Raw genomic sequence first — 22,618 nt, 5'->3', positions numbered from 1 at the left:
GTACAATATGCACCAGATGTTTTGCCTTCTTTATTAAAAATTTGTTTAAATGTTCCATTTTTCCAACCTGGATGTGGAGGTCTTCCACCACGACGGAGCGTATGCAAGGAAGCGCTAGAGTCGTGCGGTCATTTGAAGAAACTTTAGTAACTAAAATTTACTATTTATTTATTGTTATTTGTTTTTTCTAGCTCTTTCGTTCTCTTTATTCATCAATAATTGGTAATTTGTTCTTGCGTCTTAGAAAAAATTATTAAATTAACAAAATAAACACAATGACTGAAAATAACGAATGCGTCGGTAAATTTTAGTTGCTAAAGATTCATTAAATGACCGCACGACTCTAGCGCTTCCTTGCATAACGCTCCGTGCGTACGCTCGGTGTAAAAAGTGAACGAACACACCTTAGAAATACAGGAGGACTTACTCCCTATCTCGCCTGTATATGAAAACCGTATCGCTATGTGGTCACCGCATAATTGAGGGGCGCTAGTGGTACCCCGGTAACGTGCGCGACTTGTATGGCTCGTTTTTTACAATGCGCACAATACAAACATACTCTGACAAACATCATGTGTTACATATGGTTACATAATGCTCTATTTAAGGCTTGTGGCCACGAGCATAGTTTTTCGAACAAGTTCTATGCCATAGCACTTGTGTCACTATATCTAACTAGAAATTTACTAGAAAATGGCCGCCGAGGACTATGTTGAAAAAATGCTGCATGCAGCATTTTCAGCATAGAACCGCTAACTTCACACTAGTTTTTTTTAATACAGCCAACATTAAAAAAATACAACAACAATGGTTAGCGTTGTTAATAAATTTCTTTGTTTATATTTACACATGTATAGTACATATATATAATGATTGACTGTCAAAATATCAAATTGTCAACAAATAAGAAAGGTTATATTCTTATTTATTTTTTATGTGTTTGTAAGCAAGTTGGTACAGCTGAAACAATTTCAAGAAACGATTAAAACGCCGCCCTATAGCCGTTATATGTGAACTTTTTCTTCCATAGTGCTATGGCATATCCCAAGTAACACTCTTGCCAAAATGACGTCTTTAAGACGTCCGTTTTCGGATGTCTTTATGGCAATTGCAAATAGATGGCAGAAAGATGTCCTGTTTAGGACAACCCTTGTGGCGACTATAATGCGTCAACTTTAAGTACTACTTTTAACCATATTTTAAAGCACAAGCACAACTATTTGAACCGATCGAAAAGATGTCCAAAAGTCAGCTATTATTGGCCCACGCTCATTGGTCCATAAAACGTCGACATTATGTTGTTCATGTAGACATGTCTTAAAGTCAAAAAGTACTGTAAAAAATAGACTGTTTTATAAACAAAGCTACGGATCCGATCATATTCATTCAGATGTGCGTCTGTGCAATATTTTTTTTCTATCATAGATTATTATCCGAATTGTCGTTCATCAATTATAAAAACATTATCTATTAAAAGAAGAAACAACAGTAGTTCTATCTGAGCTCAGGACAAACATAAAAATTCAAGTTAAGTATATATAAATATTTATTTTAATCTTGGATCACAACCTAACCTAAATCTCGTTTATGATTAATACTATTATTTTCACTTATATTTATTAATTTACAACCGTTGAATCAATATGAACAAAATCCAAGTAATAATGAAAATCATGGGCCAAATTGCTGCACTCGTTTTTCTCTTTATATTTTAGTAAAACTAATAACTGGGTATTTTTATGTTCAAAGGTTGTCGTCCAATGATTAGGATCAAACTCAATGAAATATTATTAATACTGAGAGATAATCGAAATAATCTTGATGTAGAAAGTCATGCCAAGTTTGAGTTCCAGCAGTGTCAAACAGTTCGAGATTTACAAATACTAAACGAAAGTTTACTTGACTCGAATGATCGTCAAAAACAATTTGTAAGCTATTTTTTTTTACTATTGAGTTATCTATTTGAAAAATTTTCAATGCTGTCCATTTTTATTGTTTCAGGATACTAAAATTGCTAATTTAGGAGGTAAAAGTCTTCAGAAATCCGTTGCACATGCTATGATCACTGTTATGACTGATAATGTTGGTGCAGAGGTAACATGGGCAGGTCTCAAAAAAGATACAGTGGCTATTTCAAAGCTTAAAATTGGAGAGCTTATAATAAGTAATCTATAGCACATTTTATAAATAAATAAATAAATAAATAAATAAATAAATGAGACAATTAATTAATATTTATCGGATTTTTGTTTTAACAGGTGGTATTATGTTAAATAAACCACAAGCAAGCGAAAATAACGTTCAAGAGCATATGAAGGATTGGATACGTCGGTCAAGTCAACGTGTTGCAGCAGCAAAAAAACGACTTGAAAACAAGAACAATCCCACCAATTTAGTTCGTGATTAAAACAAGTCAAACTACTGAGTAAGGATTCTAAGTCAATTTTTTGGTTGTGAATAATCCAAAGTGAAAAATTAAAAATAAGCGATAAGAGAAAAAAAGTACTTCTTAAAAAATAAATTTATTACTAAATTAAAATGTTAATACATAAGGAAAAAAAGCAAAGCCATATTATTAAGAATATTATTTAATGTAAGCAACTTTAAAAAAAAAATTTGACTTGTTAAAAGATAAAAATCTAGTTTTCTCGAATAAAATTGTTCAATTATAAAATTAAGTATTTAAACAAAAATAGGTATAAATTCAGTATATTAACTGTGAACAATGTGTAAAAAAATGGATCATGAAGTCGAAACAATAAATATACTGAATTTATTCCTATTTTTGTTTAATAGTTTATTTTCTATTTTCATTGATTTCAAAAAGCAGACCCATTTCGGACCAAAAAAAGCAGTACTTAAAGATGACTGAAAGATATCTTTTTATACACCTTAAATTTAGTTGATAGTGGTCTTTTTTTACTACAAAAAGATGTCATTTAGATGACGTTTAAAAGATTTTTTTTATGTACAAAAAGGCGTACTTTTTGTGTGGACAAAAAGAGTACTTCAAAACGTCCAAAAAAGTGCGACATTAGTCAAGCTTTTTATACACCAATAAGTCATCTTTTTGACGCGCCAAAAAGACGTCGATGGCGCTTTTGCGTCATCTTTTTGTCGTACTTTTAGACGACGCAGTGTTACTTGGGATAGAACTTGGTCGAAAAACTATGCTAGTGGCCACAAGCCTTTAGTGTTTGTCAGACTATGTTTGTATTGTGCGCATTGTAAAAAAAAAGCGATACCAGTCGTGCACGTTACCGGGGTACTACTAGCGCCCCTCAATTATGCGGCGACCACATAGCGATACGGTTTTTTGAGGCAAGTTCGTCCTCCTGCACCCGTATTCAGAGGATGTTCTCATTAGGGCGTTTTTTTTCCGACGGTGGCGTTTGTGGAGCTTTTCTATGTGAAATCTATATGAAAAAAATTTTGTCAAGCGCCATCAGCGGAAAAAAAAGCCCTAATGAGAACAATTTTGCCCCGTGAATACGGGTGCTGGGGTGCATTCCTTTAATAAAAAATTTTTTTTCGTTTTGCAATTTCGCCCTGTAATACCGGCCATAATTTTATAAGAAAAAGCTGTTTCTTGTAGTGGCAGTACTGGCACATGACATTATTTTTTTTGGCTTCCGATTATTAGATGGATAACTGTTCAATGTTTATATCAAACTGAAATAAATAGAAAATTGACTTCTTGTGATTGTTTGTTATTGTCACATAGCTCGTACCACACATTATCGTAAACTGTAAAGCCTGGAATATTGCATAGAGAAATTTATCACTTTTGTCGTTGTTTCTGTTTCTAGTTTTTAGTCAGTATTTCAGCACCCGTATTCAGAGGATGTTCTCATTAGGGCTTTGTTTTTCCGATGGTGGCGCTTAAGAAGCTTTTCCATGTAAAATCTATATAAAAAGTTCACAAGCGCCGCCATCGGAAAAAAAAGCCCTAATGAGAACATCCTCTGAATACGGGTGCAGGGCGAAATTGCAAAACGAAAAAAAAATTTTTATTAAAGCAATGCACCCATGTATTTTTGGACAAAACAAGCCTTTTTTCATCTAACAGTGGCGCTTGTGGAACTTTTATATGTAAAATCTATATAAAAAAAATTTTATAAGCGCCATCAGTGGCAAAAAAAAGCCCTAAATTGTATAAAATTTGCCCTGTGAATACGGGTGCAGAACAATCACGATGAAACCTTAGATATTTTTGCTAATTGATTATTGTAAAAAAAGAAATTGGTAATATATTATTTCTAGTTGAACAAATGGTAATTGAAGAATTTTTTTACATTCATAAAAAAACCCTGTTAATTATGAAAACAATTTTTGTTTATTTTATTACAGTGTATGTTGTGGAGTTGGTATTTGACTGATGATACATAGTTTTATACTATTGGAGAAGTTAATTTAGTCGTTGCAACAAATCATTTTAAAATTTCAGCATTTCCAGTTTGTTACTTTGGTAATAAGTTCATGGATAATAACTGCAGTCCAATTCACAGGGCATTACAATTTAAGGCTCTTTTCTTCCACTGGCCGCGCTTATGGAGCTTTTGTATTAGAGTGGGTATAAGCAGAGTGAAGCCATATATCATTTTTACCTCGGAAGTGACGGAACCCTCTTATACCCACTCCATACGGTGAGCTCGGAAGTGACGAAAACCTCTTATACTCGCTCCCTACGGCGAGCACAAAATGTCGGACTAATGGGACCTCGATGGCTTCACTCTGCTTATACCCACTCTATTTTGTATGTGAAATCTATATAAAAAAAATTTTACAAGCGCCAATACCGGCAATTGTAAAAAATTTGCACTGTGAATTGGACTGCTGTAGTTGAAGCCGAACTTTCACCAATAACTGCTGCATCATTGACTCACAGTGGCACAGTGCATGAGCACCACTGAAATATAATAAAACTGGAAGCCGAACTTAGCGTCGCCGAGAGAGAGATTCAATGGATGGGCTTTTGTCCTTGTCGGTACAGTCACGTCAACTAAAGTTGGTTGAGACTGTACTGAAATATAATGTAACTTTTGGTAACTTTTATATCGTGTAGTACTAGTTTGTTTTGACGTTGACTGTACGAGATTTAATGTGCGCATGCGTGAGTGAGAGGGAAAGCCATCCAATATATTGCTATCTCTAGCGACACTCCGTGCATTGGCTACGCATAGGAGTTCACCTTCCAGTTTCATTATATTTCAGTGATGAGCACTTGCACTTGCTCGGATTGTCATTGCTTATAGTACGGGTATATAATACTGCGATTTAAAATATAAAAAAAACAACATTTAATATAATTATTATTGCTTTAATCACCAGCACCCGTATTCAGAGGATGTTCTCATTAGGGCGTTTTTTTTCCGATGGTGGCGTTTGTGAAGCCTTTCTATATGAAATCTATATAAAAAAAATTTTGTCAAGCGCCATCAGCGGAAAAAAAAAGCCCTAGTGAGAACAATTTTGCCCCGTGAATACGGCTGCAGGAGGGGTCACAATAACATTTTACCAGCTCCAATTTTATATCAATTTAGGAGAGTAACATACTGTGCTTATCTCGTACATCCGCTTGGTCAACCAAATTTAAATTACATTCAATGTCTTTCAATTTCAACTGATTGAACAAATGGTACTGGAATTTTTAAATGTGTTGTTGACATTGTCTCAGCTCTTGAATGATAAAATCTAATAAAAAAAATAACACATGTAGATTTCATTGATATTTAACAATCAAATATTGTCAAATAAAAAAATTATTCAAACTCAATATGTCTGAATGATAATCCCGATTTTAATTTGACACTATTTATGGAATTTTTAAACAATAACAATGATAAATATCTGTATTTGAACTACCTTTTTTACTAAATTGGTTCACCAGGCTACATAATTATGTGAGCGCCCTAGAAGAACTGGCGTGATCGCTTTTGTCGCCAAAGCCAGAGCAAAAGCAGAGCAAAGCCAGAGATAATAAAAACAGAATATTAACGATATCAAACGTAAATTTGGGCTTTATATGGATATATTATTTAAATTAAATTATTATTGAACTTATTTTTAGCAATAATATTGATGTAAAGAGATAAATATAAGTATAACAAGTAATGTAAAAACTGACAAATTTTGACGTTTTGAGGTTGACTTGAATCGGCTAAACACAAAAATCCCTAGCGTGAAGCAATAGCAAATCCAGACCTTTTCCAGAGTAAAGCCAGACTTGTAAAAAAGACATTTATTTATAACAATAGCACTAACTATTAATAAACAATATTAAATTGATAAATTTCCATGACTTTTAGAGACTTTTTTATTAATATAATTAATTTTTCGCGTGAAAAAAAAAAAAAACACATCAAGTCTGGCTTTACTCTGGCTTTGCTCTGGCTTTTGTCTGGTTTTACTCTGGCTTTACTCTGGCTTTCCTCTGGCTTTTGTATTGCCAGAGATTGATGTGCTTTTTTTTTTTTTTTAAGCGAAAAATTAATTTTAACAATAAAAAAGTCTCTAAAAGTCATTAAAATTAATTAATTAAAAACACATCAAGTCTGGCTTCACTCTGGCTTTGCTCTGGCTTTTGTCTGGTTTTACTCTGGCTTTACTCTGGCTTTTCTCTGGCTTTTGTATTGTCAGAGATTAATGTGTTTTTTTTTTTTTTTTCACGCGAAAAATTAATTATATTAATAAAAAAGTCTCTAAAAGTCATTAAAATTTATTGATTTAATTTGTTTATTAATAGTTAGTGCTATTGTTATAAATAAATGTCTTTTTTACAAGTCTGGCTTTACTCTGGAAAAGGTCTGGATTTGCTATTGCTTCACGCTAGGGATTTTTGTGTTTAGCCGATTCAAGTCAACCTCAAAACGTCAAAATTTGTCAGTTTTTACATTACTTGTTATACGTATATTTATCTCTTTACATCAATATTATTGCTAAAAATGAGTTCAATAATAATTTAATTTAAATAATATGTCCATATAAAGCCCAAATTTACGTTTGATATTGTTAATATTCTGTTTTTATTATCTCTGGCTTTGCTCTGGTTTTGCTCTGGCTTTGGCGACAAAAGCGATATCGTTTTCTTCTGGCTTAGCTCTGACCATTTCCGCCAGGGAGGTTAATGTTATAAAATATTGAACAATTCATGAATAAAATATAAATTATATCAGATATTATTATTATTGACAATAGTTTCTTCTTTTAATAATCAATTAGCAAAAATATCCAAGGTTTCATCGTGATTGTTCTGGAAAAAAAAAAAAAAAAAAAAAGTAAATAAAATATCAGCAAGTCATTATTTATTTATGATAAACATTGATTAATGAATATTATTTTCTATTGCCCTATTTGATTCTGTCGACCTCTAGATTTTTGTTTATTTATTTTGATCAATTTAATAAATAAATTTTATCTATTTTAAAAAATAATATCAAGAATATTAGGTTAGTTGTACTGACATATAAACAATAACAATACTTTATATTTTGTGTTTACATGAATATATTGGAGATACTATTTTGGAAATCTGCCTTAAAGTTACTGCCCCTAACCTCGCTCCTTGCACCATGTATAATATTTTAGAATGGCCGGACCGGGGTACGTTCCAAAAATATCTCGGAAGCCCGGAAACGGCGCAAGAGACAGAAAAATTTAGGAATGAAATAAACTTAAAAGTTACTCGAGGTTACTGTTGATGGTAAACCACAAAATTAGCCATATTGCATACATGCCACTTGCTTTTATTATTTATTACAGTTGTGAAACGTATTTTTATAATAATTAAACAATAATATTTTTCTGATTTGCACCTATTAAAATTCATGGAAAAAAAATCATGTCTACACAACAAAATATTAAAAATTTTCTATGATCACAGTCTTGAACTTCCGGGCTTCCGCGTGATTTCTGAAGGCAGAAGAAAATCATGAGAAACCTTATGCACATGCGCGAATATTGAAGCACACAAAGGCAAGTTGTATATGTGTGTGAACACTTTTATTACACTACAATTCTTGTACACACAGATATACAATTTGCCTTTGTGTGCTTCAATATTCGCGCATGTGGATAAAGTTTCTCATGATCTTCTGCCGGTTTCACTCTAGAAGATAAATATAAGATTACAATAACAACAACTTAAACTGAAAAAAATCTTGACTTGTACATGTATTAAAATAATAAATAAGAGTTCAAATTGTACATGGTAGAGAAGTCAAGTTGACATGATTCACAAATCTACTCTTCAGTCCAATTCACAGGGCAAATTTTTTACAATTTAGGGCTTTTTTTTGCCGGTGATGGCGCTTGTAAAATTTTTTTTATATAGATTTCACATACAAAAGCTCTACAAGCACCGCCAGTAGAGGAAAAAAGCACTAAATTGTAATGCCCTGTGAATTGGACTGCTGCATGCAGCATTTTCAGCATAGAACCGCTAACTTCACACCAGTTTTTTTTTATACAGCCAACATTAAAAAAATACAACAACAATGGTTAGCGTTGTTAATAAATTTCTTTGTTTATATATTTACACATGTATAGTACATATATATAATGATTGACTGTCAAAATATCAAATTGTCAACAAATAAGAAAGGTTATATTTTTATTTATTTTTTATGTGTTTAATACTACTATATTGCGCATCGCCTATGCTTTCCCATAAGTGGGCCGTTCGGATTTATTACGGTGCCGACAATCTCTGGGGACGTTCCAAAAATCATTCGGAAACCCGGAAGGTCAAGATTGTGATCATAGAAAATTTTTGATATTTTGTTGTGGTAGACATGATTTTTTATTCATGTATTTTCATAGCCGCAAAACAATAAATTATTATTGTTTAATTATTAATAATAATTATAAAAATACTTTTCACAACTGTAATAAGTAACAAAAGTAAATGGCATATCCAATATGGCTGTTTTTGTTGCTTATAATATCTACAGTAACCTCTAGTTACTTTTAAGTTCATTTTATCACTATATTTTTTCATCTACTGCGCCGGTCCGGGTTTCCGAGTGATTTTTGGAACGTCCCCTCTCTGTTGCAGTCATACTCCTCGACAAAAATTTTTTGCGCATGTCCAAATAATCCGTTCGGTTCACACGTATACACAATGAATTTGTGTGCGTTGCCGAATGTTTTCGAGCTCTCACTCGAATAATAATTCGGGCATGCGCAAAAGATTTTTGTCGAGCAGTATGACTGCGACAGAGAGATTGTCTGCACCGTAATGAATCCGAACAAAATCATACCCTATGCGCAATATAAGGTGTGTTTCAGCCTATTTAATAATTGAATGAGTGCGTAGGAGGCATTTGCGGTCATTTGAAGAAACTGTAGTAACTAAAATTTACTATTTATTTATTGCTATTCGTTTTTTCCAGTTCTTTCGCTCTCTTTCATTATTATTAATTGGTAATTTGTTCTTGCGTCTGAGAAAAAATTATTAAATTAAAAAAAAAAAAACACAATGACTGAAAATAACGAATGTTTTAGTAAATTTTAGTTACTAAAGTTTCTTCAAATGACCGCAAAACGCTACCGCTTCCTTGCATACGCTCCGTGCATACGCTCGGTGTGAATAGTGAACGAACACACCTATAGTAGTATTAAATATATGGTTGGTACTAGGGATGTGAAAAAATTTTGTGACGCCGTCTGTGACAATCTGTGACGCGGGCAAAAATCGTGACCATTTTTATGACCCAACTTTTGTGACCAAATTTATGACGACTTATCGGCTGACCGTCAGTTTTACATCGAGTATGCCATCTATTAAATTTTTTCGTATTTTTTTTTTTTTATCAAAAAAAGAGACAGACGCACACACACAGACAGAGTTGAAAATCTTATAAATTATTGATAAACAGTTATCTGTAATTGATAATTATCAATAAAAATTTATAAATATTTAATATTATTAATTCAATATCTAATTATTTATCACACACAGCAGTCTAACCAATAATCACCATATTGGTAACAAATATTTATTGTTCAATTGAATAAATTTATATTTGATATAAAAAAAAAAAAAAAAACAATAATAAATGCTAGACATTTAACATAAAATATTAAATTTAACCATTTAATAATTGAACAGCATTCAGCAATTAAATATCAATTTAATAAATTTGCAATTAATATAGAAAAATAAAAACAATATTAAATTTTGGACATTTAACGAAAAATATGCATTTATTTTAGGAATTTTTTTATCTAGCTTTTTTAAATAATAAATTTTGTGACGAAAAAATGACGAAATATTTTGTGACGGTCTTTTTTACAACTATTTTGAAGATTTAAAAAAAAAAAACCAATTGTGACAGAAAAAATGTGACGAAAAAATGACGAATTATTTTGTGACGGTCTTTTTTACAACTATTTTGAAGATTTAAAAAAAATACCAATTGTGACGGAGAAAATGTGACGAAAAAAAAATGACGGTCACAGACGATCACAAACGGTATTTTTTTTTGTGACGTGACACAAAAAAAAAAATGACCGTCATTTACATCACTAGTTGGTACACATTGGTACAGCTGCAGTCCAATTCACGGGGCAAATTTTTTACAATTTAGGGCTTTTTTTTGCCGCTGATGGCGCTTGTAAAAATTTTTTTTATATAGATTTTACATACAAAAGCTTCACAAGCGCTGTGAGTGGTGAAAAAAAGCCCTAAATTGTAATGCCCTGTGAATTGGACTGCTGAAACAGTTTCAAGAAACGATTAAAACGCCGCCCTATAGCCGTTTTATGTGAACTTTTTCGTCCATAGTACTATGGCAATGGCATAGAACTTGGACGAAAAAGTAAAAACTATGCTAGAGTGGCCACAAGCTTTTAAAGTGATGATGTTAAATATTATTATTATATAAAAAAATTGTTCTTCACTTACTTTAACCAGAGTACTGGGAAAAAACTAGAGTTTTTGATTCACAGTTTGCCTCCTACAATTTTTATGAAATACTCCAATATCTCTATAGATAGATTAAAAAATGAAAAGTTAACTGTTTCGTCTGATTGAAATTTTGTTTGTAGTGATGTGCAAATACCGGTATTTTATTTTTGATACCAAATACGGTACAAAATACGGTATTGATACGGTAATTTACTATTCAATACCGTATCAATAATCTGTATGTAAAAATACGGTATCAGTGAAATTTTCGATACCAATACCGTATTTACAACTATAGAGATGTTACTCATGGTATTGAAAAATAAAAAATATATGAACATAACTTGATTTTATTGTATAAATAAAAATAAATACATACGAAGTTATGGATGATAAATAAATTCAATAAATAAATTCAGTAAATAAATTATATAGCAAAATTAAAATATTAAAAAAAAAAAATATTTGTCCTTAAAAAAATAAGGTTTTTTTAAATAAAAAAAGTTAGTATTATTGGAAGAAGTATTTATATTAATAAATTTTCATTACACTTGAAAAGTTTCTTTGTTATTATATCGGCTTTTAAAATAATAATGTCAATGTCAATGTGGAATGTGCAATATAATAAAAACAGCTGAGCAATTGACATTTGACAATAAAACACAATATCAAATATGGCCGCTATTAATGACCAGTGCCACGGTTGATAATCTAGAAATTATATGAAAAAAAAAAAAAAAAATTTTTTTTTGCTGGTACCAAAAACAGAAAATACCGTATTTTCACCTATATAGTTGTAAAAATACCGTATCGAAAATTTTACTCGTATCTTACGGTATTTACATAAAAAAATCGGTAAAAGGCATATTGGTATGGTATTTCAATTTGATACCAAATACCGTATTTTACCGTATTTAATACCGGTAAAATACTAAATACCGTATCAGTCGACATCACTATTTGTTTGTTATTTTTAGAAGGATAGAATTTATTCACAACAATATCAATCATTTGGCGACAAAATATCAATTTGAAAATGGAGAAATATCACAATATAAAATCTTTTATTGTTACTGCAACCGAGTACTCAAGAAATCCAAGTGAAACAACAGCATCTGTTTTACAACGAAATCTTAATGTAAGTGTATTTAACCCGAAAATAACCATGACTAATATTTATAAGTTTTTAGTTTTTTCAATGTGTTCATTAATCTTCTTAGGCAATCAAAATATCAGCAGATCTTACAATTTTTGATCCTGGCTCCATAATATTATCCGAATTTTATTTAAGTCTTTATAACTTGACAAAAACCCTTGAATCAAAAACATCATTGACATGGTGTACGCTGGACGTTCTTCAACATGTCTCTAAGAATTTAGCTGCTCGTCAAACTTTGATACACACTTACAAATTTTACCAAGTTCTAGCACGTTTATTAGAATCAAATTTAATAACAGAAAAACGCATAAAGGTCCTAAAATTACTTCAAGAATTGACTTATGGAATAAAAATTCATTGGCAAGAAGCACATATACCCTCATTGATGAATATTTTAACTCAATGGATTATGCAATCAAAAGAAGAAGAAATAATAACATTGTCATTAGGAATTTTAATAAATCTTTGTTACAAAAATATTTCTGTAATCCACACGTTAATGAGAACAATCGATGCAAAAGCATTTCACAGAATGTTACTCAAGCTTCAAAGCTCAAGTGTAAATACTCGAGTTCAATGTTGCAAAATTCTCATGATTATGGAACAAGAGAGTCAAGATATTCCTGAAAAGTTCATATTTGATTTTGTAGATATAACTTTTCGATCTTTGGTATCAGCATTATCAGAAAAAAATGTACTACTTATTCAACATATTGTTGAATTTTTCGATGATATCAGGCAAAATGAACATACAAAAAATGCCTTAGTTTCCTGTACAAACTATACAAATTACGTAAAGAATATTTTGAATCAATTAGATATCATGACTGATTCAGAATGTGCTGCTCTTGTTATTGATTTCTTTATATCCTTAATGAAACTAAAATTGACAGAATTTATTTCATTGTATAAATATTCATTAAAAATTGCAATAAAATGGATTCCAGTTGATCGAGTCTCAAACAAAGCACTTTCATTGATCAAACATATTTTGGTTGACAGCAGAAGAACTAAACATTTACCTGATCTTTTGAGTGAAATTGACCTGTCAATAATAATGCTGGCTCTTGGATCAGAAGATGATGTAATGGAAGAAACTCGAGAAAAGAGAAGCCTCGAAAAAAATTTGAAAATTTCAGAATTATTGCAACTACTACAAGAACTTATAAAAATTCAAAATTTCCGAGCACAAGTGGTACAAATATTTACGGAGCAATCTATGAAAAAATTATTGAAACCCATTTTAGAAAATGACATAAATTCCGAGTTAGAATGGCCTGGGAATTTATTTCAAGATTCTTCTGTATCGATGTACATTTATGCATTGTCATTTACTGCTGATCTTGCAGTTCAAGATTCAGACTGGTTGAGGCTGTACTCATCATTAATTCAAAATAAACAAATACAAATGATAATCGCACTTGCTGTATTCTGGGGTGATGCTGAAGTTAAACAAAAAGCTCTTCTATTAATGTCATCTGTTGGATTTCCCCAAGAATGTGTATCTGCTGTTTCAAAATGCATGGTTGAATTGGAGCCTTTAGTACTAGTTCAAACTAAAACTGGAATAACATCTGGGCTAACATTGAAACAAGAGACGTCTTTTAATACCAGTATAGTTCGACTTTACTCTTTGTCACAGGAAGAACAACTAGATGATATTTTAGATAAATTGAAAGAGGCTTTTAACGAAAATAAATTCACAGACATAACTACATCTGCTATCATGGAGCTTTATGAATACAAATTATCTGCAATGAGACAAACGGAACGACTAAATCAAGCAAACTTAGAAGCTGCTGACAATCATGCAATAGGCTTACAACACAGGTTAACTCAGATTGTTGCTGAGTCAAGTAGACTGCATCAATTACTTTTCCACAATCAACAAAGTCTTGAAGGATTGAAACATGAAAAAATTAGATTAACACAAAAACTTCAAAAAGCTGAAATTGAAAGTAAAAAAATTCATCAAATTCAAAAAAAAGAAATTCAAGGGTTGAAGAAAATTGTTGAAGATAAATCGAAAATAATTGAACAGTTGTCAAAATTAGAAAAAGAACTTAATGCTGCAGTCGATAAAATCAAATTCTTTGAAGAAAGAAATACAGATCTAGAGATGCAAAAAATGAGTTTGATGAATGAAGGACGTGAAAATGCTGATAAAATCAAAGAATTGAATAAACTTATGACTAAACTTCAAGATCGGCTTGCCAAAAGAGATCAAGAAATTCAAGAAAAAAATAGAGAAATTGAAAGTAGTCAAGAGAGTATGGCAGCTCTAAAACAAGAGAATGAAGGGCTTCTCAGAACATGTAGAAATTATGAACAGACAATTGCTGAGAAGGAAGATAGTGTTGAGAGGATGACATCAGAACTGGTTGATCTCAGTCGAATGAGAGACATGATTTATCATCTCACTGCTAAAAAAAAAGATGAAAAGAATGAAACAACATAATATATTATTTTGTTAATTGTTTTCATTAATTTGTGAATAAAGAAGCAAAGTGACAACAATTTTTTCGTATTGTTTTAACATATTTTTTTTATTAATTACATATTCAATTTTCTTACATTATTATTACTCTGTATATTGAATTTTTTTCAAATACTGTTTATTATATAATTATTATCTTTTCACATATAAATTTAACAATAAAAGTTTTTTCATCGAAATTTTTTTTTTAAATTACACTTTTTTTTTTATATATATTGACTATTACAATAAATTTCAAAAGTTATTCAGAAGATTCAACTTTTTGTGCGTTCAAAAGTATATTCAACAAATTGGTTCATATTTAACAACTAAAATGATAACAAAGTATTATTTAACTTATTGACCGAAATATAATTGTCTTTTGCTAGAAATGCAATAAATACAAAAGAACTATAAAAAGTAATTGTATCAAGGGTACAAAAGATGCGATAAATATTAAGGAATAAATTTGTGACTTCATCAATTATTAATCACACATCTAATTTTTTTTTTTACTCGGTGCGTTATAAAAATTGTACTTTTCGTTTTCAATATAATTTATTGTATTAATATAATTCTAAACATTATGATTTCTCTTTCTATATTTCTGGAGTTGAAAGACTAACTGATAATTTGTATATAGCTAGCATTTACGTGAAAATGTATTATTCGATACACTTTGTTACCGACAATCATTTTTTTTTTATAATCTTAATTTCATACTGATTTCAAGATACTTATTACCATTTGTACTTCAATATTTTCGATAATGATTCGATTATTTATGTTTCCCGATTCCGGTAAAGTGAATGTGTGAGCAACAAATAATGCAAATCCATACGTTTTAATAAATATAATTTCAATCACCAAATAATCCTCAATCCAATAAGTGTTATTAACAAAATGTCTTAATTTGATGGATTTTATCTTGAAGATTTTTCTGTGCAACAAATATTTGAATGATAACAGACATTATTCATGAGCTACCATCAAATTAATTATTACAAAAATAAACAAAATTTTGGTAACAAATTCGTTCCCGTTTGAAAATTAAAAATTTTCAAAACTTCGGCGAAAGACTTTGTGGTCCCTATATAGCTCTGAGATCAAATATTTATTAAATTATATAGTAATAACACTTTATTTATGTAAAAACATTCAATTTATACTTTTTTTTTGTTTTTTTTTTTTTTTTAATTTAAAAACGCCAAAATTATAAAAAGTTTTTTTTAAAAAAAAGAAAATAAGTAATAAAATATAGTGAAAAAAAAAAATAGTTTATAGTTTTTTTTTTATTTTTTAAACAACGAGCAAGGTGAAGAAGGTTTGCAGCATAAACGCGAGTCGTTCTAAAAAAATATGAAAAACCGAATTGACAATAATTGTTTAGGCATTGAATAACTTTTGAACAAATCGACGTTGAAAAATTTTATAAAGCTCAAAAAATTCTTAATTAAATTTCTGAGAGCCATACTGTTTTCAAACAAACCGTTAAAATCAATCCTTCATGGTTATTTTTTCATTATAAGACAGTGCATAGTACTTATTGTTATAAACAATTGTTGATGACTCATTAATTTGAGCCCAGAGCTATTTTTGTGCAACAGTAATCCCTGGTGGAAATAATTTCTCCGGAAATCCTCCGTTCAATTCCGGAATCACTCCGTATTGCTTTGGAATTGGCCGATTCAAATTCCGGACAGCTCAAAAAGTGTATTTATTCGTGATATTCATCATTTTTTTGATCCAACAATATTTAATTTTTGACAAAAATATTTTATTCGTTTATTATCCTTCATTTTACCTAATAACTCGAGTATTTTGAAATTGCTACGGAATTCTCCGTACTTTTTCGGAGTGAGTCAATTCCGGAATAATCCGGAGTAATTCCGGAATAATCCTTTATTATACAATACGATTTGGTACACAGATCAACTGCACCAGCACGTTTGTCGGTCGAAAAATCCCAGAAAAATTATCTGAACAGAGGAAAAGGGCCTTCAAGACTAAGCGTGCACGCTACAATCCAATGTTACGTGCACGTAACAATCCAATTCCGCTTTGTAAAATTCCAACATTCACTTATACAATATTGTGTTGTAAATTTCTAATTCTGCTTTAGGAAATTCCAACAATCAGTTTTACAATATGGTATTGTAAATTTTCAACTCCATTTTGTAAAATTACAATATTCAATTTTACAACACGGTTTTGTAAACTTCCAATTTTTCTTTGTAAAGTTACTACGTTTGGAAAATTACAATAAAATATTTACAATATGGTTTTGTAATTTTTCCAACATGCTTCCGGAAAATAGCTTCCATATCTTTTTGGTAAAATCTATCTAAATATTTTTATCAGTGTGTAAGACACTTTAAGGTGTTACCCGCGCATATCTAGAGACCTCTTTCGGATAGCGTTTAGAAACATAATATTTCTATGAGTGCGAAAGAAATAAAAAAGAAGAAGAAAATCTTGTTTCTCACTTCCACTCAAGTATTTAGACAAAGACAAAAATTTATTTTTATTTATTGTAAAATAAAAAGGTCTCAAAGCCCTATTGATTTTTATATCAAAAATTTCCTTTTTTTTTCTTTTATAAATCTCTAGTTTTTGGTAAATCTGTAATTGTTTTTCTCAAAATAGCTAACCAGGTAATGGACAACTAAACTTGGCTCTCCGTAAGACCCTATGATTAACCTTTAAAAAAGTAGTCGACTTTAACAATTATTTAAAAAATAAGTAGTTACAACAAAATTAACAAAAAATTCAAGATTGCGTATTGTTATTTCAAGAATTTACTACAAAAATTTCAGCAATAGTTCATTGTTTTCTACCAGCACTGGTAACGCCTTAAGCTACGTGTCTAAATATATATTCCAATTGTTGTTAAAGATAATAGTCTTTTTAGCAAATGAACTATATAAAGTGATTGGGCCGGTTTTCTCGTCCAGAATTATAGTTATATGTATATATTACTAAAAATTGAAAAAATTTAACTAATGGTTAGTTAACTTATGGATTTGATTACCGTTGGCGTTATAATATAGTTAAAGTACTGAAAATCAATCGGCCCTCATCATTTCTACAGTATGTCTTATATAGTTTTTGTTTTATGAGAATTTATTTTCAATCACTCTTGTTTATTCTTGAAACAATTAATTTGACGATAGCTTATAAAAAAATGATCATACAGTTGCTGAAGCAACTGTGCCTTCCCTGCGGGGGAATTTTGATTTTTTTCTTTTTCAATATATATCGAAATTCGTGACTACAAATTTGTTTCATTCTCCATCGTTACAATGATTATTGTTACAACTAAAAATTATTAAGTTTTCATTCATTTTGCTTGTTCCTTCTAATGGGTCATCTTCATGTCCAGAATCGCTTTCTTCTAACCTTTTAAACTCTCTGTTTTTATTCATTTTGTTGTACCATGATTTTAGCTTGTCAATGTTAAATATTTATTACAAAATTGTCGAGTTCGATTGTATTTATTTTATTTACTTTTTTCCCTCGGTTGAATCAGGATTAAACGTTTTAGTTGCTGAAGTCGTCGTTATATTTTTAATTTTTTTATATTCATTTATTTTCAATTCCTCTAATGCTATCACATCACCCTTTTTTCCCTCAAAATTTTCTGCCTCTTCATTCCATATGGTTAGTTCAATCTAAAATATATTTTCTTTGGTAAATTTAATATCATTATTTAGTTTAATCAAACTTTTTTTCATTTGAATTTTATTTTACTTCATAATCACTGTCGTCTGCTAATGTTATTGTTCTTTATTTTAATGACCGTCCTGACATTGCATATATAAATTCCGTTTCATTTATTGCTATTATGATTGCGATGATATCTAAATAATGTCAATATTACTATTGAATAATTTTCTTTTTTTTTTTTTTTCGCTAAAATAATTTTACCTGCAAATGAATTAATTGGTAGATGTACGATTTCTTGTATTTTTTTAAACTCGAAATTAATTTTTGGTATTAATTATTTATTTATTTTATTTATTTGTTAAGTATTACGCCCTTGTCATTTCGTACTTATGGGCTACATTATATAAGTTTTACAATTACAAGTTTTTAGTTTTTCTTAATAATATGTATTATTATATATTTAAAGAGATGAATATATATATTGATGAGATGAACATGTGGTAGTAGACAGTTGCTGATGACCACGTGACGATCTACGATTGTGACAGAGTGCCATATGTATATGACGATTCACGGCTGTAGCGGAGTGACACATAGACTTCCACGTCGATCCACAACCAGATGATCAGTATTAATGATTAATTTTCATTTTCCTCATCGTCTTCAAATTTTATATTAGCTTCTACTGGTATCATTATTTCTTTATTATTTATTGATGGGTACCATTCATTAATTTTTCTCACTAATCTTCCAGTAATCGTATATATTTTGTTTAACTTGAATATTTAATAATTTATCATGTTAATAATTTTTTTTAAAATCTTTTTGTTGAAAAATCTTGTAGAAAAATATGATTTTTCCATAATATTTTCCTAATATTTTCCTATAATTATCGTATTTTTCTTTATATTCAGTGATTTTCATTTGATCTTTTCCTATATTTTCTTTCATATTTACTGATATTTTCCTATATTTATCGTTTTTTTCTTTGTATTTAGTCACTTTTTTATATTTTCTTTTATATTTACCGATTTTTCTTTGATATTTTCCTATATTTTCCTTTATATTCGGTGATTTTTCTTTTATATTTACTGATATTTTCCAATATTTATCTTTTTTTTCTTTATATTCAGTGACTTTTTTATATTTTTCTTCATATTTACTCATATTTTCGATATATATTGTATTGGTTAAGATTAAGGGACTTAGAAAATTTTTTAGGGGGGGTGTCTACCATGGTTGGGGGGGGGGGGTCCAGAAGAAAAGCGAAAACAATAGGAAATTAAAATTCCCTAAAAATATCTGTTATCGTTTAAATATTTGTTGCATAGAAAATATTTAAAAAAAATTAAAATGCATAAAGTTAAGGTTGATTCCCAGTCGCATCACCGAACCAATATTTATGCCACGAAGGGCCCGTATATCAATAACGCTATTTTTTATTCCCGTGTCCTAAAATTTTTTGTGGCGCCACTGATGAAAAAAACAAATTCTTTAGTAGTATGTGTGTCGTGGCTACACACTAGCGAGCAAAGATTACATCGTACACTGAAGCCATGCTTGTGTTCATGTCTGTGTGCTGCGCTTCTCGCGAAATTTTTGAATTTCAAAGTTATTTATTTTTTAAACGCAGAAGACGAAATTCTAAAAATTTATATTAAAAAATTTGTCTTTTCTAGCACTACAAACTGATAGAAATTTAACGTTTTCTGTTGCGTTTTGAAAAAGTTATTAATAAAAATATGAGATACCGCCTATACCTTGCTTGTTAAAGTTGTCAACTTTGACAGTAAATATCTCAAAAAAACCGAACAAAAAAAAATTGAAAAAAATTGACAATGTAGATAATTATTTCATTTAAACATAAGATAAAAAAAAAAAAAATCTGTTGCGATTTCAGATTTCCAGAATCAACCTTAAGGGCTGGTTTTTTTATATATTTAATACTTCTATATTGCGCATCGCCTATGCTTTCCCATAAGTGGAACGTTGATACGAAGTAACGAGCCTTTATGTTTATATGTGTTGGTCTTAACCCCGAAATTAACATTAGCAAGCTCAACTGTAAAGAGTAAGACAGAGAGATATTGTCTGCACCGTTTGAGACCTCAACAAAATCAAGCCTAATGCGCAATATAGAAGTATCAAATATATGGTTTTTTCATCCACTTTTACTGAGCATTAAAAAAATTAGTTAAGCACTATTAAAGATAGTCCAATTCTAGGATTGTTAATTTACCGGTGTTTTATTTTTTTAGAATTTTAAACCGGATTTTTTGCCGGTAAAAAATCATTTTCAACCATAAAGGCTTACCAGAGCCAATCACCGTTTACGCGGGTGATTTTAAATATTTTATTTTATCTATCGGATATATACTTATTAATAAAAGGTTATTGTTTATATTACATTACTTAATAAGTATGTTCAAGAAAATTGTTATTGCGAAAGAATTTCATTATTTATTAATTTTTTCAAACAAATAAAAAGCTATTGACAAATGGCTAAGGAATGGATGTAGTTTACTTATTGATTTATTCAAATTAAATGATAAATTAAATGAAAAGCTCTAATAATATAATCTAAATGATCTTATTACTTTCTAATAACTCTTGCCAGTGTAGAAAAATATTTGGTTTTGGGATTTAAGGGAGGTGTCCACTATGCCAGCTTTTCGTGCAAGCCTTGCACACAAGCAAGAAGTCTGGAAATAGAAATTCTAGTCTTCTTGCATGCAAGACCATTTATTACCGAAAAAACTTAACTTTCCAGAAATATCTAGTAAAAATACAATATTTTCTGGTTTTGCATTATTTTTTGCCCACACATTTCATAAATTGAAACCAGGCGACAATGCTGCAATCCAAAAAATGGGCCAGACCACACAAGTTTTACGTAAATAATAAATAAATGGAGCGACTTTTTAAAGATTACTATAATGACTTAGAAATTCATTGGAATTCGTTATTAATCATAAAAATCTAAACTATATAATTATGATATTATAAATAATTAGCAATAATGGCTGCCATATAGGGTAAACAAATTTTTCTCAATTAAGGAGGTCATGCACAAATTCATTGCAGGTGTTGCAGGGCGCTTCTGACGTCACAGACAAAACTGAAATCTGACTACACTGTAAAAAAATAAAGTGAAAAGCGCCTGCGCCCCGTATACAATATATGGGATTGCGGGTATGTGTGTGTGTTTGAACATGCCATACGTTGCCACATCCAATTTTTGTAAAGTTTATAATTAATTTCTCATTAATTGACCGATCAACATACACGGAAAAAAATTTTCACCAAATTTTACTATGCTGCCACATTACCATAGAACTATCTTTTGATTATCAAAAAATTTACTATCATTTAAACGAAAAAAAACAATTGTAGTCTTGAAAAATTAAAATGTACCATAGCAATTTTCTCACGTTTTTTTTTTTGCTATTTCCCGATGAAAAAATTACAACGCATAAAGAATCTTTTACAGAACCCAAATTTAAAATCTAAAATAATCCAGCCTAAAAATTACATTGCAGCATAGCAAAAAATATTTTTTTTTTTTTGGCTTTGTATATTTATAAATTTTACTCTGTTGTTGTGGACAAAATTAAAATGATCCTCTGAAAATTTACAATGTAGCATAGTAATTTTAAAAGCTTTCTTGGAATTCCTGTAAGTGTCACTAACAAATACAAAGCAACATATTTAAAATTACAATGTGGCATAGCAAAATTGATGACGGACTCAGAAATGTCAACAGTCCCCACTTTTTAGTCGACTGCGCATGCGTGACTTTGCTTATTTTCCGATTGTTGATGTAAAACAAATAAAACTTTATTTTCACATGCGGTATCGTGGCGCAACGGATACCGTGTAGGGTTTGTAACCGAAAGGTATGGGGTTCAAGTTCTGAGCCTGGACGGTTTTTTATGTCTACGTATTTATTGTAGAAAAAAAAAAAAAACAAACAAAAAAATTTTTTTATATAATTAGAGCGTTTATAAACAAAGCAAATTTTGCGTTTGACCATTTAAAAAATTACTATGCTACACCGCGGAAGGTCGCATGGCCAGTATAGGTGGCGTTCTTCAATGAAAATTGCTATGTTCCATCTCGATTTTTAATATGATGCTCTTATGGTACCAGCTTACTGTAACACAACGCAAAAATTGCTATATGCTATTATATTAAAAAAAAATGTAAATTTTGTTCCGTGTATGAAAATTTTTCGCGCAATTAATAAAACTCGGTTTCTAGTATATGTGTGATTTTTTTCAAGACTTTTTCATCATTTTTTCTATCCGAAAAAAATGGTTGAAATCTCCATAAGAGCCAATGTTAAATATTATTTTCAATAATTAATTACAAAAAATTTAAGGTATAACCGGCCAAAATTTTTGGGGGC

The 22,618-nt window shown here is 30.1% G+C and overlaps 2 protein-coding genes across 3 annotated transcripts; both read left to right on the top strand.

Annotated features, from left to right (window-relative positions):
* The first annotated feature begins 1,240 nt into the window (after positions 1-1,240).
* LOC122857600 lies at positions 1,241-2,589 on the top strand. Of its 2 annotated transcripts, XM_044159858.1 has the most exons (4): positions 1,243-1,528; positions 1,750-1,928; positions 2,002-2,164; positions 2,259-2,589. In XM_044159858.1, the coding sequence occupies exons 2-4, from the start codon at positions 1,761-1,763 to the stop codon at positions 2,405-2,407; spliced, it is 480 nt and encodes a 159-aa protein (XP_044015793.1). In that variant the 5' UTR covers positions 1,243-1,528; positions 1,750-1,760; the 3' UTR covers positions 2,408-2,589. The 2 variants fall into 2 exon arrangements, with proteins under 2 accessions (XP_044015791.1, XP_044015793.1); XM_044159856.1 differs by having other exon boundaries at positions 1,241-1,928.
* Positions 2,590-11,632: 9,043 nt separating this feature from the next.
* LOC122857582 lies at positions 11,633-20,372 on the top strand. Its single transcript, XM_044159826.1, has 3 exons — positions 11,633-11,779; positions 11,887-12,047; positions 12,130-20,372. The coding sequence occupies exons 2-3, from the start codon at positions 11,946-11,948 to the stop codon at positions 14,524-14,526; spliced, it is 2,499 nt and encodes an 832-aa protein (XP_044015761.1). The 5' UTR covers positions 11,633-11,779; positions 11,887-11,945; the 3' UTR covers positions 14,527-20,372.
* The last annotated feature ends 2,246 nt before the right edge of the window (positions 20,373-22,618 follow it).

The sequence above is a fragment of the Aphidius gifuensis genome, linkage group LG5 (genome assembly GCF_014905175.1).
Source record: "Aphidius gifuensis isolate YNYX2018 linkage group LG5, ASM1490517v1, whole genome shotgun sequence".
Classification (NCBI taxonomy): Eukaryota; Metazoa; Arthropoda; class Insecta; order Hymenoptera; family Braconidae; genus Aphidius; species Aphidius gifuensis.
Note: the sequence above shows the minus strand (reverse complement) of the source record. Positions and strands in the feature narration are given on the sequence as shown.

Bases quoted from the DNA above. Each gene is read 5' to 3' on its own strand.
- LOC122857582 (XM_044159826.1), top strand. From the start codon at position 11,946: ATGGAGAAATATCACAATATAAAATCTTTTATTGTTACTGCAACCGAG. The intron at 12,048-12,129 runs GTAAGTGTATTT...TAATCTTCTTAG, and splicing joins TTTTACAACGAAATCTTAAT to GCAATCAAAATATCAGCAGA.
- LOC122857600 (XM_044159856.1), top strand. From the start codon at position 1,740: ATGTTCAAAGGTTGTCGTCCAATGATTAGGATCAAACTCAATGAAATA. The intron at 1,929-2,001 runs GTAAGCTATTTT...TTATTGTTTCAG, and splicing joins ATGATCGTCAAAAACAATTT to GATACTAAAATTGCTAATTT. The intron at 2,165-2,258 runs GTAATCTATAGC...TTGTTTTAACAG, and splicing joins AATTGGAGAGCTTATAATAA to GTGGTATTATGTTAAATAAA.